This window comes from Oryzias latipes, chromosome 15, assembly GCF_053564925.1.
Source record: "Oryzias latipes strain Hd-rR chromosome 15, Olatipes_Hd-rR_3.1".
Taxonomy (NCBI): Eukaryota; Metazoa; Chordata; class Actinopteri; order Beloniformes; family Adrianichthyidae; genus Oryzias; species Oryzias latipes.
The window spans coordinates 30,645,669-30,658,758 of record NC_136251.1 but is presented as its reverse complement, the minus strand read 5'-3'; the positions used below and the strand labels follow the sequence as shown (position 1 = coordinate 30,658,758).

The 13,090-nt window shown below is 42.1% G+C and overlaps 1 protein-coding gene and 1 long non-coding RNA gene across 7 annotated transcripts in view; one reads left to right on the top strand and one right to left on the bottom strand.

Annotated features, from left to right (window-relative positions):
- LOC144984076 (uncharacterized) overlaps window positions 1–13,090 on the top strand; it is a 117,749-nt gene that overhangs the window by 101,618 nt on the left and 3,041 nt on the right. The window lies entirely within an intron of this gene.
- The window catches only part of disc1 (DISC1 scaffold protein), a 54,787-nt gene continuing 48,577 nt past the window's right edge, over window positions 6,881–13,090 (bottom strand). For 2 of the 6 annotated variants that reach the window (XM_078931546.1, XM_078931548.1), the window contains exons 13-14: window positions 11,517–11,642; window positions 6,881–8,449 (exon numbers count right to left, since the gene is read on the bottom strand). In XM_078931546.1, coding sequence (XP_078787672.1) covers window positions 8,261–8,449; window positions 11,517–11,642 — 315 coding nt within the window. In that variant the 3' untranslated portion in view covers window positions 6,881–8,260. Of the gene's footprint in view, window positions 8,450–11,516; window positions 11,643–13,090 lie in introns of those variants that run through there. The other 4 variants (XM_078931547.1, XR_002291885.3, XR_002291886.3 and 1 more) reach the window with 4 other exon arrangements.

Below are 13,090 nucleotides of genomic sequence, written 5' to 3'. Positions count from 1 at the left end.
GATCCATGAAGTAAAAAAAGATCACATTTTTGACAATGTGGCCTAAACAAACACCAGAGTGTTAAGTTTATCCAGTCCTCTAGAAAAAATGTTAATAATTATCAGTTTGTGTTCACTCATAATTCAGTAATTATCACATTACTACAAAAACGAACTAGTATGGGTTTGTCTACCTAGGGCTGTACTTACTGTTGCAACAACAATTTAAAGAACCACTGCAATAAAAATGGTGTTTTTAACATGTTCTTGTGGCATTTTTCTAGTGATGGAGGGCATAGATAAAGAAAATTGAGCTAAAATTACATATTTCTTTATTCAGATAGTTATGAATCAGGAGCAGATGAAAAAAGGCTTTTTTAAGATTGTATTTGTGACATAGTAAATACACTGGGCGGAGCCACAAGCTCCCTGCTCCACCACATTCTGATACGTCCTCCTGCAGACAAATAGATTTATGAATGTCTTTGTTTTCCTGGTCTGAGCTGGAATATGGACCTAAAATGTACGTTTGGATAGCTCCCACATTGCTCGCCATTTTTGTTGCAGTGTAAAGCAAGGGATCATGGGAAACCAGAGGAGGCCTACTCCCTGCTAGGTCACACCCACAACTCAGAGGTGACTTTCTAATAAACTCCTGTTGCTCTGCAGAAACTGTCTCAAAAGCTTCATAATTACTGTTGAAGGAATGCTTTGAAAGCAGATCAGAAGATGAATAAAGTGGGACTTGAAAGTATGGCACAGATTTGGACTATCTCAATATCCCACTAGCCTGTGCTAATGATGTCCTTATTTCTCGTGCTCAAGCATCCAGGGTAATCAGTCAAAGAGTTGTACAGGAAGTTATGCCCTAGCCACATCCACACCTATGAGTTCTGCTGGTTTTTGGGTTGTCCGGGTCCACGGAGGGTCGTAGAGAGGAGCGGATGCATCTTAAGGGGAGTGCAGATGTGTCTTTAAGTCCCTTAAGTCTCGTACGACCACCTCAACTCGTGGAAATGGCACGTACCATTGGCGTGCATGTGGTAGATATATAGGGGTGTCTTCTTAATTTTCCATTGTTTAGCAGCGCATGTCCACCTCCCACAGTTGGAAGAGGCTTAGGGGGAAACGTGGAAGTGGTGTAAATCTAGTGAATCTTGTTCCAGGCTTTTTCTTTCACAGGTCGATTCCGATTTATGAAAGTCTAGGTGTCATAGATTTCTGTCTGGACACAAACCGTAATTTAATAATTTCTCCTCCGTGATCAATTTTGTTCATGATTGGCACTTGTGAATTAAGAAGAAGGTCATCCATACGGCACTACCAAATCAGAGTCCCATTGGACCGGAGTCCCATCCCACATTGGTCAAAGTTTGACCTGGTTTAAGGCTCCACATTTTGATGTAGAAGCTGAACACATATAGACTGTTTAATGGAGTTGAACGAGCGTTGCAGAGCGACATGTGGACATAGCTTAATGTGTTGACCGCAATAAGCCCATAGAAAATGTGCATCAACATTTTCTATCTACAGGTTCACCAAACTCTGACATTTTGTGTGAATTACCTGTATGTCCTGTACAGATTTGACCAGTTTTCATCCACAGACAACTCGTTTCTACCCATAAACTCAGTTTGGCCGTGAGGCTTAAAGAATATTGAATCTTTTGTTGATTCATCATCATTCCGGCGGCTGTTGGAGCACAATGTTGTCTACACTGGTTTTGAGTCTTAAGGCTGATTTATTGCATCACACTGACCAACAAGTTTTTATACACCATGATTACCAAAGCTGCTGGTATTTTCACGGTCATATATGTATGTGGCCTCGTTAAAGGAACTGTAGCTGCCAAACTGCATCCAGTGGGACAGCTGCTTGGAGAGGAAGCAGAGATCTGCTTCTGGCAAAAAAAAAACTGCTGGCAGAAATTAATGTAGCATAAAGAATCTGAGAAACGCTCTGTGTGCCATCATTCATTCCCATTGTCCCTGAGTGGCATTGCCAGTGGAGATATCCATCAGCGAGAGGATACTCATACTGAAAGTGTCATGTGCCAAAATGATGGAGAGAGCTGTGACGGACAAAAACGGATGACTCATCCTGACGCAGGAGTTTTCTTTAAAAGGAAAACATTGCACAATGCACTTCAGGATCATTCTATGCAGGAAAGTTTCCAGATAAAGGGATAATGACGTCTTCAGGTGAGGTGTTTCCATGCAGATCCGTGTCCACCAGCCTCAGAAGTGGGTCACGATGTTGTCGAGCAACACCTGAGTGGATAGCTGACATCAGAACTGTGGTTGACTCACTGAGGCTCTACAAGTTTGACGGAGCCGTGTCGGGTGTCAGCTCTGAAGAGTTATAAATAGCTCACAGCATCTCCCCAAGCTGCAAATCTGCCCCCTTTCAGTGCCATTAAACCCAATTGGAATGGTAATTGCTTGTGCCAAGGCAGTCAACCGCGGCGCTGATGGGTGGAAGCAGACAAGGCTGGGTTTACAATTACAAAGCTGCAACAGGAAACCAAACCAAACAGCACAAAGGGAAATCCACAGTAATTACTGATATTACTACATGTACAGAATCCGAATGAGATACCAGAGTCTTTCTGCTGACAGTCATGCAGCTTTCAGATGATAAACTGTAAAAGTGACCCTGATTGGTTTGCAACAGCTGAATGGAGAGCTTAAAAAGAACAATGCACCTTTCTTTCCCATTTATTTCCGTTACTCTCTGGGTTTCCTCTTTTTTTGGCTCCTCGGAGCAGCACGCCAGAAGGTTATTTTCTTACCTCGACACATCATCTGTCCTGAAACCTGCTCTGCTGACAGAGACCCAATGATTTTCATTTTGAGTCTTGTGTCCACGGTGCTGCTTCTATCATAAAGGATGAACAGAGATGTGCAGGACAAAAAGGGCAGATCTTGTAGTTTATGAGTAATAATTTTACAAACCAAACGCGTCACAGAAACACAGGAAAAGGATGGGTCGGTGTCGTGGCACCAAAAACGGAGAGCTTTGAAGCCTGGACTCCTGGATGTGAGTTACCAGTACAGCAGCCGCAAAGATTGATAACATTGATGTGAACGGGTTTAAAAAAGATTCATAACCAAAAACAAAACAAAAATCTGTCACAGAATTTCAAAACCTCAAAAGGCCAATTAGGAGGAAATGTCAACTCTTCAGCTGATGCGTGCAGCAGTGCAGGAAATATAGAAATATTTACTCACATATGTGTCAGACGGAGTTGAACTGCAGCTGCTCCCCCTGCATCCATGACCTCGGGGTCACACGCAGACACATTCCAATGGGAGTTTTCAAAGGACTCTCCAAGTTCATCCCCTTCACTGCAGGAGGAATGGCAGCATTTGGAAATCTCCTGGGGAGACGCCACAAAGTGACCTTGTGGCTCTGCAGTGGATCAGCTGGAGAGCAGAACCTGTCTGTCTGTCCCTTCCTCTGAGCCAGCTCCATGTTTTTAGGCCATGGTGTCTCTGTGTCATAACATGATATATTAAAAAATACAATCTTTTTGCTTCATTTCCAGGTTCTGTTTTTAAATCCTTAAAGATTGTAGTTTAAGGGACAGAGAAAATATTTTGGAAGGAACAGCGGACTTGGAAAAGAAAAAATCATTTTAACTGCCCTGACTTTTTCCGAACTCACGTTCCTCTGTAGGAGGATGGGGCAAGCTGGGGGCAAAACAGATATGCTCCAGAGGCATCAATGGACCAGAAACTAATGTCAACATATAGAAACTAGATCAATCCCTGCAAACACCAGACCACAACCTTAACGGCAATGAAAGGATAACGCCTGATGAGGTGTCCATCATCAGAAATTGCTGGACAGTGTGTAGTGGAGGCAGCTGTTCTTTGTAATTTTCAGCATTTTCCATGTATGAAATTTTGGTCTTTCGTGATTCATGCGTGATGGATGTAATTCATGTGTTTCTCGTGTTCGTCGTCCGTTGTGGGTTTCACCCGACGGATCTTTACGTGAACTCGGTTTTAACCGTTCAAAATTCTTGGTCAGTTGAGAATTGCGCAGTTTACGCGTATTTTACGTGGTTTAAACCTTTAAACCACGTTAAACCTTTAAATCTTGTGCAATTGTGCGTGGCTTTTGTGAGATGCATACACAAATTAGTGTTTTTCCACCACTGTTCCACGTATGTCTAACAAACATTTCACGCAAGAACCACCAATGAAAAACTTTTATATCGCTTATACGGTGCACATATTGCCTTCAAATTACGTCATTGGTGCACAAATAACGGATAAATTGCATGTAAACAGTGTAATAATCACGCATGGCTCATGCTCTACATTGATTCACGTGTTCTTCGCGTGGTTTATTCCTACTTCTTCCGTGGTTTTAACTTGTTCATTCGTGATACATCTGTGAAAATTTCATGTAAAGACCAACACTTTTCTCACTTTTTCCACGTATGTTCACGCATGACCAATTTTCATCCGTGCAATATGCTCTAAATATTCGTATAGTGGCTGTGTGACACGGCCTTAAGCAGGATAACGCCCTCCGAGGTGTCCATTATTGCAAATGAATGGATTTGGGGAATCTACGGTCTTTCACTTTGCATCGGACGTTCATGCATCCACGTTGTACATTAATTTCTAGTAATGCTTATCTCGTTAGGCATTATCCCACCGAGACTAAATGGATACCCCTAAGCCAATCAGATTTGAGTATTCACCCGGACCATGGTACGACCAGAATTAGCTCTTTTTTTAATAAAATGTGATCAGGTAAATCATAGTTCTATCTTCTCAATGTGATAAAAAAAAGCATTTCCTTCACACCTGATATGTTGGACAGAAAACTGAAGCTGAAAATGACAAATCACAAAGTGTCAAAATATCAGTGAGTGGAAGAAAAGCTGCTTTTACGTCTTATGAGTCTCTTGATGTTTTTTGTTCCTAATAATTAGGAGTAAAACTGTAAAATTATATACATTTATATGGACAGTAATGACTGACTTGTGAGGATGGCTTGTAGGTGTTTTTTTTTATTTTTGTAAAGTCTTAGCTGCTCAGGACAGACAGACAAACTGACAGGTGCTGAGGTGCAGCGTCTCCCCCCCGCAGCGCCCTCCCTGGGACTCCTGTGTTTCCAGGTCTCATTAGGCCAAAATGGAAGCTGAAATTGAAAGGAAGGAGGTTCTCGCAGCCAGACTCCCCTGACAGAAACCTTCTCATCGCTCACAGAGCCTCTCATTAACTCCCTCCCCCACCGCCTCCTGTAGTCGCCACCTCCATCCATCACAGCCATCGATTCTGACCCCCCCAACACCTTAGTGTGGCCCCTCTCTTTTTTTATTTTTTGACAAACTGGAGACGTCATAGCTGGGACAATATTTCAGATTTTCAGTGACAGCACCGTCCTCCTGGGATCTTCCAGGTGAACTGGAGTCTGGACTTACTGAAGACTTCTTCCCTGGAAGATCTGCTAACAATATCTTTTTCCTGCTTCATGGAAATGAAAATAATGATCCACCTGTTGCTGCGCTGGAATTTATTTATATATATATATATAGAGCTCAGAATTATATCATTTTGTTAGTTTTATTTGATTTTTTTACTTTTCTTTTAAACCTCACTAAGGCACAGCTCTGGTGGCCTAGAAGGGTCACAACACTTTTGATTTCGCAACACAAAATAACACACTACACTTCGTCACAACACTAAAAAGATGAACTCTGTACTGGTGACAGTAGCTTCAGTATCGTCAGAGCTATTGAGCATTTTGGACCAATTATGGTCCATATTTATATAAATAAAATTCCTAGAGATATACCTGACAGAAACGGATCAAACGAACCAATGGGATGTCTCTGGCATTTAAGATGGATACTAAAATTATTAGAAGAATTAACAGTTTTACTGCTTGCTTAACCAAGCAAGGGTAAAAAAGTGTATATTATTCCCCAAAGCAATAAGCAGCAGAAATAACATAATTTTTAATTGATTTAGTCGTGGCTGGGTTGTTTAAGGGTTAGAGAGGCTAGAAGTGAATTTTATGACTTAATCTTTACCTTTAAAAACCCCAAAAAAGCGTCTTGCCCTTTTAGACTTGTACTTTTTATGCAAATAAAACAAACTTTGCTTTGATTGAACAACGAAGGAACTGCCTTCCCTCTACAATGAACGTTTCTTCACAAATCTAAGTTTCAAGTATTAACTGAGAGCTGGGATTTGATAATGGATCGCCCTTCAATAATTAATGACGCCCGCATTTATTAAGGGCACCCATGACCACCAACCAGACACCCGTCATTGAGTAACATCGATGACCTCAACCCACCCGGGATCAGCTAATGGAGTTCATGTTAGCGATTACATTTAAACCCACCTTCATCACATACCAGACAGGCTCTATTGTAACGAACAACAGTTGTATGTAATGGATACAAAAACTGCATGTGTGCCTAAGGACCCCCTTTTAGCTGCCCGATCAGGGGCCCGATGTAAAGCCTCAACTGTGCAGGGTTTAAAAGGGAATTCATAACAGATGCAGATAATTACATGCAACTGTGCATAACTTGCTATGCTCCATTTAATCCAAAGACTCCAGCATTTTTACATTTTAAGAATATTTCTGTCTTTGCTCTCGTGCACATCCCTCAGGCGTAGTGTTTGTAATTAAGTGTTATTTTCAGCAGAACTGAAACAATGATTTCCTTCTGCCTCCATTTTTCATTATCAGCTGACTTGTTTCATTTGTTGGAAAATAGAAACACATTTAGGGAATGAAATTCTTTCAAATGTTTTTAAAATCCACTAATTGGATTATCTGAAAATCTTCAGATCAGCTGACGTGGATAAAAATGTGTCAGAGGACGATCCATAAAGTCTCCAAAGATCTGAAAACACGAACAACAAAAAGCTGGATTTGCATTTATTAGCTTTGCGTTTGGTTACTGAGGCGTAGAAGACGGATCTCCACATAAACATCATAAAACATCTCAAGATCCACAACCATGTGGTCACAAAAACTGTTTATTTTGTAGGACTGAAAATAAATAGAGAATTTAAACGTTTTGACCGAACCTTAAAATCCTTTTGTGCCAAGAAATAATGTAAATAATAAGACATAAAAACTCAGTAAAGGTTCCTGCATGTTGGAACTCTTGTTCATGAAAACACATCTCAGCCTGACTGCTAGAACCCATCTGTTTCTTCTCTGTGGTCATTGTCCAAGCTGACTGCCACACGGAGCACAGTATGGTGTGAGCACTGATTCAATTATGAGGTGGGAGGGTTGCTCTGTGTAGACTTTGTCTCAAGTTGACATGCGTCAAGATTCTGACGATGCAATCGCCCTGCAGTCGTGTAGGAACGGTTCATCGTGTTTTAAAGAACAAACCCTAAAAGTCGGCTGTGTTTACAGCTGACGGATGCCCCCCAGCAGAGAACCTCTCTGAGCAAACATGCAGGTTCATGTCTGCAAAGGAGCTGCAGCCCAAGCAGAAACCAGCAGGCCCCAACACTGTGCTGAATCTAGCATAATGTGTCAATACATCTGTGGTTAAACACTACAGCCTGTAATTAGTGAGCCTTACAAATAAATACAAACGATGACTCATCGACGGCAAATAAAAATAATATTTTTTTCAAAGGAAAACACACAGTAACACTTAAAAAGCAAACATTTGATCAAGAAATGTAAGGTCCTCAATCCAATTTTCCTCCTGTTTTGTATTTTAAATAATTAGACCAAAGTGAGACACGGATTTTTAAATCCAGAAAGTGTTTTTATATACATAAAACGTAGAAAAGGCTAAGTTAAATCTGAATTTAAGCACCACAAATGAGTGATTTTGTTAAGATCATATGTGCCGTAAGTGCAGAAGCACATAAAAACTATAGAATAAACAAATGTTTTCATTTCAAAATAGCTAAAATAGTAATTTTGTCCACTCAGTTGTTGCTACTTCAGAAAACAGAGATGTAAAAAAACAAAGACAATTTTTATCTGAACAATCATCTTGCTATCTAATGACTAAAGGCACCATTTATTTGTAATTCTATCTAAAAGGACGTCATGTTGTATTTAGTTAGAAATCCTTGTGTTTTATATTTCATCTGTGGATAGAAAGACTCCTTTACAGTAGTTTTGTGGAACAGGAACAGAACACCACAGAGGCGGACGGTGAGGTTATACAGTAAATTGGTATGAGGTCACCTCTGCGGCTTCTCATAGGGCGTGCTCCCAGAATGCCTTGCATGTGCCTGATCCCAAATCACTGCAGGCATCAGTCTCAAATATCCCAGCTGTCACTGAAGTACTGGTCTTCTTCCTCTTCCTCCTCCTCTTCCTTCTCTGCCACGCTTTTTAGCAGGTCCCCCAACTCGTTCTCGTCTCCTTCCTCCTCTTCCTCCACCTTGAGCTGTGCGAGCATGCCCTGTAAGGTGGACTTTACTTCCTGAACTTCCTTTTCCAAAGACCGTGCAGGAAAGAGTCAAGGAAGAATGGCGTGTAGGAGGCAGCCGTGCAGTATTACGTAAATAAAAACCATGTCTGAAGGGAAAACTTCAATGCAGTTTTTGGACTCTGATGCCAACGATAATGGCAGAGGACAGCCATTACCCGATGAAGTCATCAATCTCCAACTCGACCACCAAACAGATTACTGGACCAGATCATGAAGTCATACCCAATTTCACTGCATCTAATCCAGTATTCATGAGCCCGTCTCAACTGAGAACTGTGCGAGCAGACTGCCCAGCTAAATTATTCATGAACCATCAGTGAAACACGATAGAGGCTGTCGGTGTTGGTGGGGGGAGGGCTATTTAACCTCCTTAGAAGTCCTAATTAATCGTGTGAGTGTCCAGCTTAAGTGGCAAATCAAAGAAATGGCTTTGATGGCAGTCCGGGCCTGAGGGCTCGTTTTGCTGCCTGAACGAACACAGATTGTCCTTATCCATATTTAACTAGCCATTAAAGGACTTTTCATGAATACTGCAGAAAGGTTTTACCAAACTTTTAGGCCGACGAGGTCCAAATGGGGGGGAAAAAAGGAAGTTATGCTGAAAAAGCTTTTCTGAATAACACGGAGACTGTCTCCATTTTTATCCTAAAACTTCCAAAGGGAACTTAAGATCAAGTAAAGCTTGAATCCCAACAGGTTATGAGTTCCCAATTAGCTGGATTACTAATAAAAAAAAAGGGTGTGAGAGGTGAAGGATGAGTTAAAAATCACCTGGACTTCACAGACATGCAGCATAAAAACCTCTTGAGCTGCGTTGGATGTCAGCTTTTCGTTCAGAACACGCGGTAGAGTTTGTTACTCGGGCTCGGACAACCCAAAAACCCACGGCGCCCGTTTGGGTGCAAGTGACTGAAGCTTTGTTGACACCAACACACATTCAGGCAACCGCTTTCACCGAAAAGTCCATGTAAAAGCGCGTTTCGGGCTTCCACGTTCAAAATTCTCGCATTTACACTTTGCAACTCAAGTTTCTACAGCTGTTTTGGGGCTCTACGTACAAAACACACGGCCATCCAACGCTCGTTGAAAGTTCAACCAGTTGAACTTTGAGCAATCAGAGACTTGGATTTGGTAGTGACGCATGGATGGACTGGAGTGCCAGTTCTTTGAAAATTGATCATGAAGGAGAAAATAATTACTGCAGTTTATGCTGGGCTGGAATTCTATGACCCCAAGTCTCATAAATATCGGAATATAGCTGAGAAAAGAAAGTCTGGAGCAAAATACACCAGATTTGCACCGCTTCAACATTTCACACCAAACCTCTTCCAAATGTAGGTGGCGGACATGCGCTAGTATCGGATTGCGACAGTCCAGTGTGAACAGCATATGCTTAACGCACGTTCAACAACACGTTTTATTTTTTTCATTCATTCGTCTTCTAATCCGTTTGTCCGTTTCAGGGTCACGGGGCTGCTGGAGCCTATACCGGCTACTTATGGGCAAAGGCAGGGGACACCCTGGACGGGTCGCCAGTCTGTCGCAGGGTCACACATATCACACACCCAGTCACACTCACACCTATGGACAATTTAGATTAACCAATTAACCTATGAAGCATGTTTTTGGACGGTGGGAAGAAGTCCCTGGAGAAAGCCCACGCATGCACGGGGAGAACATGCAAACTCCACACAGAAAGGTGGTCTGTTTTCAGGTCCCCCAGCCGGGACTTGGACCAGGGGCCTTCTTGCTGTGAGGCAAGAGCGCTAACCACTGCACCACCGTGCAGCAATTTTTTTTCATGATATTCAAAATTTGAATTTATGTGTTTATGTTCCATATTTATGGCACTGAAGTTTTTTTTTAAATGAATTTGTTGTTGTATTAGGAAGGACCCCAGGAATAGCTGTCTGCTAAGCACAGCGAATGGGGATCCCATAAACAAGAAATATGCCAAATATGCTACGCTGTAAACGTAGCATAAGGCCTAATGTGCATTTAAACGCGCACTGACGACCTATCCAGTCCACCTTAACCCTCCTGCAAATGTGCCCAGAAGTTTTGGGAGTTTGACTTTTTCCCTAGTCCGGAAACCGCAGCACTGAAGCTAAACATACGTTATTCTGCATTGAGTCTGCATTGAAGTCATTGATACATAAATACTTGGAAATAATTGCAGAAAATGGTGAACCAGTCTGTGTGTTTGTCCTGACTGGAAAATAATAATACAACAAAAAAACGGCTTGGTTATGACATAAATATCTGAAAAGGTGCAAAACTGTTATAGTAACATTGGAAGGTTCTGGAAATGGGAGGTTTCTATGTGGGATTTAGCAAGATAATGAAACTTGACTGAAGTTCTACAGGAAAAAAAGGAGGTTAGGTCATAAATGTTCCCCAAATATCACCTTTTCAATCTCTTAATAAGCTCGCCACGAGAGTGGAGAGGCAAGGCGAGAAAAACACACTAATCTATTTCCAATCAGCTTTGTAATTAGCACAGAGAATGATGCATTGTGACCTGAAATCATCTTTGATTTGAGTCATTATCATGGATATTGTAATTTCCTCCACGCCAGATTCCGCCAGCAGAGGTGGGCAGGCGGGAAAACAGGCGGAGAGGAAAGGAGGGTCAGCCAGAGGTTGGACATTAAGATATGACAGGAGCAGAGTCATTACGGTGACATTCCTCTATCTGCTGCCCTTGTCGGTCAGCTTTAATCTTAGCTGCTGGTGACTGGCAGCGCACATCTGCGGCCTTCTAACAGTCCTTCGTGGACTTTTACCATTTCATTTTCCAGTTGGCTTGTCTAGTCTGTCAAGAAAAATCCTCTGATCCCAGTTTATCTTTACTCCCTAAAATGGACTTGTGTAACATCAGATAGGACAGTTTTCCTTTAAAGCCAGAGTGGGTGACAGCTCCCATCAGTCACCGTAAATGTAATTTGGTTGTTTACCTTAAAGCCTTGAAAAGCTTTGAGAAGAGCGTGTCCCTCAGAGTGATGGGCTAAGATGGACACACATGGACTGAGAGAAAACAAAGAACGGCCTTTGAGCATCTACAGAGGATTGGAAGGATATGAGTGAGGGCTTGATCCCTGTTCAGTAAAGCTGTTTGCAATTCATCTTCTAAGACCACGAGTCTGTCGCTGATCAGCTCACAATGGTCCGTCAGGTCTGCCGGCTCCACTTCGCCGCACGCCGCCTGCTAAAAAACGAAAAGGAGGATTACTTCTTGCAGTTAGTCTGGAAAAAGTTAGTCCTGTGAGACTGAAAATAATCATGATGCTTCACCAGAATGAGCTGTTGTTGAAAACTTTGTCCCAGAAACGTACTTGTTTAAAAACAGTAGCTCCGGTTCCATGTGCGAAATATCTTTGATCGGATCAAAGATTGGTCTAGAACGAAACTGTGTACATGGAACCAGAAAAACTTCATGCCATTCTAACAAACGTATACATACGCCACACAAATAAAGTTTATTATTATTATTATTATTATTATTACCGGGAGACAAGGTTCTACCGGGAGACACGGTTCTCCTGAGCTCGGCAGGTAGCTCACGCAGAGCGGCGGGACGGACTACACACCGTAACAAAGCACCGTCCTCTGCCCACAAACACGAAGCTACGAGTCCGGATGTCCTCTGGAGCACCACACCGTCTACGCATGACGTAAAACCAGCACAGTAATGATCAACGATCGGAATTAACCGTTTATTTTCACCACGGTCAGATCAACAATTGGCTTAACGCCCCTATCCCGATGGGAAAGAAATTTTGATCCGTATGAGTCTGATTGGGGCAGAGTATTCCAAACGACATTTTTATTCTGATCAGGCTTTCATTCTGATTAATTTTGTCCATGTGAACGCAGCTACTGAGGCCAATAAACGAAGTTGAGAACCAAGAGGTGCAATACCAATACTGCTCACCAGACGACTGTAATGCTGACCTCACTGGACACCAAATCCTGTTGGAATTAAAGGTTTAAGCCTTTAACATTGGAGATGTCGCAGGCGACAGCAAAATAACACACCCTCTTTGAACGACCGCAGATCTTTAACCGTTTTCGGATTTTACGGAACTCCAACAGATTCTTGTGCGGAGAAAAGCGACTTTGAGCCGATATGTAACACTTTCCGTTACAGTAGAGCTTATTTTCTCCACATCAGAATTGACACATTAATGTTGGTTGCGTAAAAGCTTCGCTTCTATAAAGTGTTTCACATCAGCACAAAGCTGCATTTGTTCGCTTCCTGTGCCATTTTTTTTATCAATCTCAAAGGACATACAGAAACAAAGAAATGAAGTTTAAAACTGCATTTCTATTTCTTTATTTAGACCTTCTTGAATCAGGAGCATATGAAAAAATTCAGTTTCAAAAAAAGATACGCCACAAGCTCCCTGCTCCTCTCCATTCTGATGCGTCCATGAACGTCTTTGTTTTCCTGGAATCTGGATCCAAACTGTACGGCTGGTCAACTACGACGTTGCTCACCTTTTTGGTTGAAAACCCGACCGAACATTTGCAAACTAGTGGAAGAGAGTGTAAACAAAGGGATCACGCCGTACCCTAGTCCCGCCCACAACTGATCTCCTGCCGCTCTGCAGAAACTATGTCCTGGAAAACGACACAGGTTTTGGATTTTGTCTA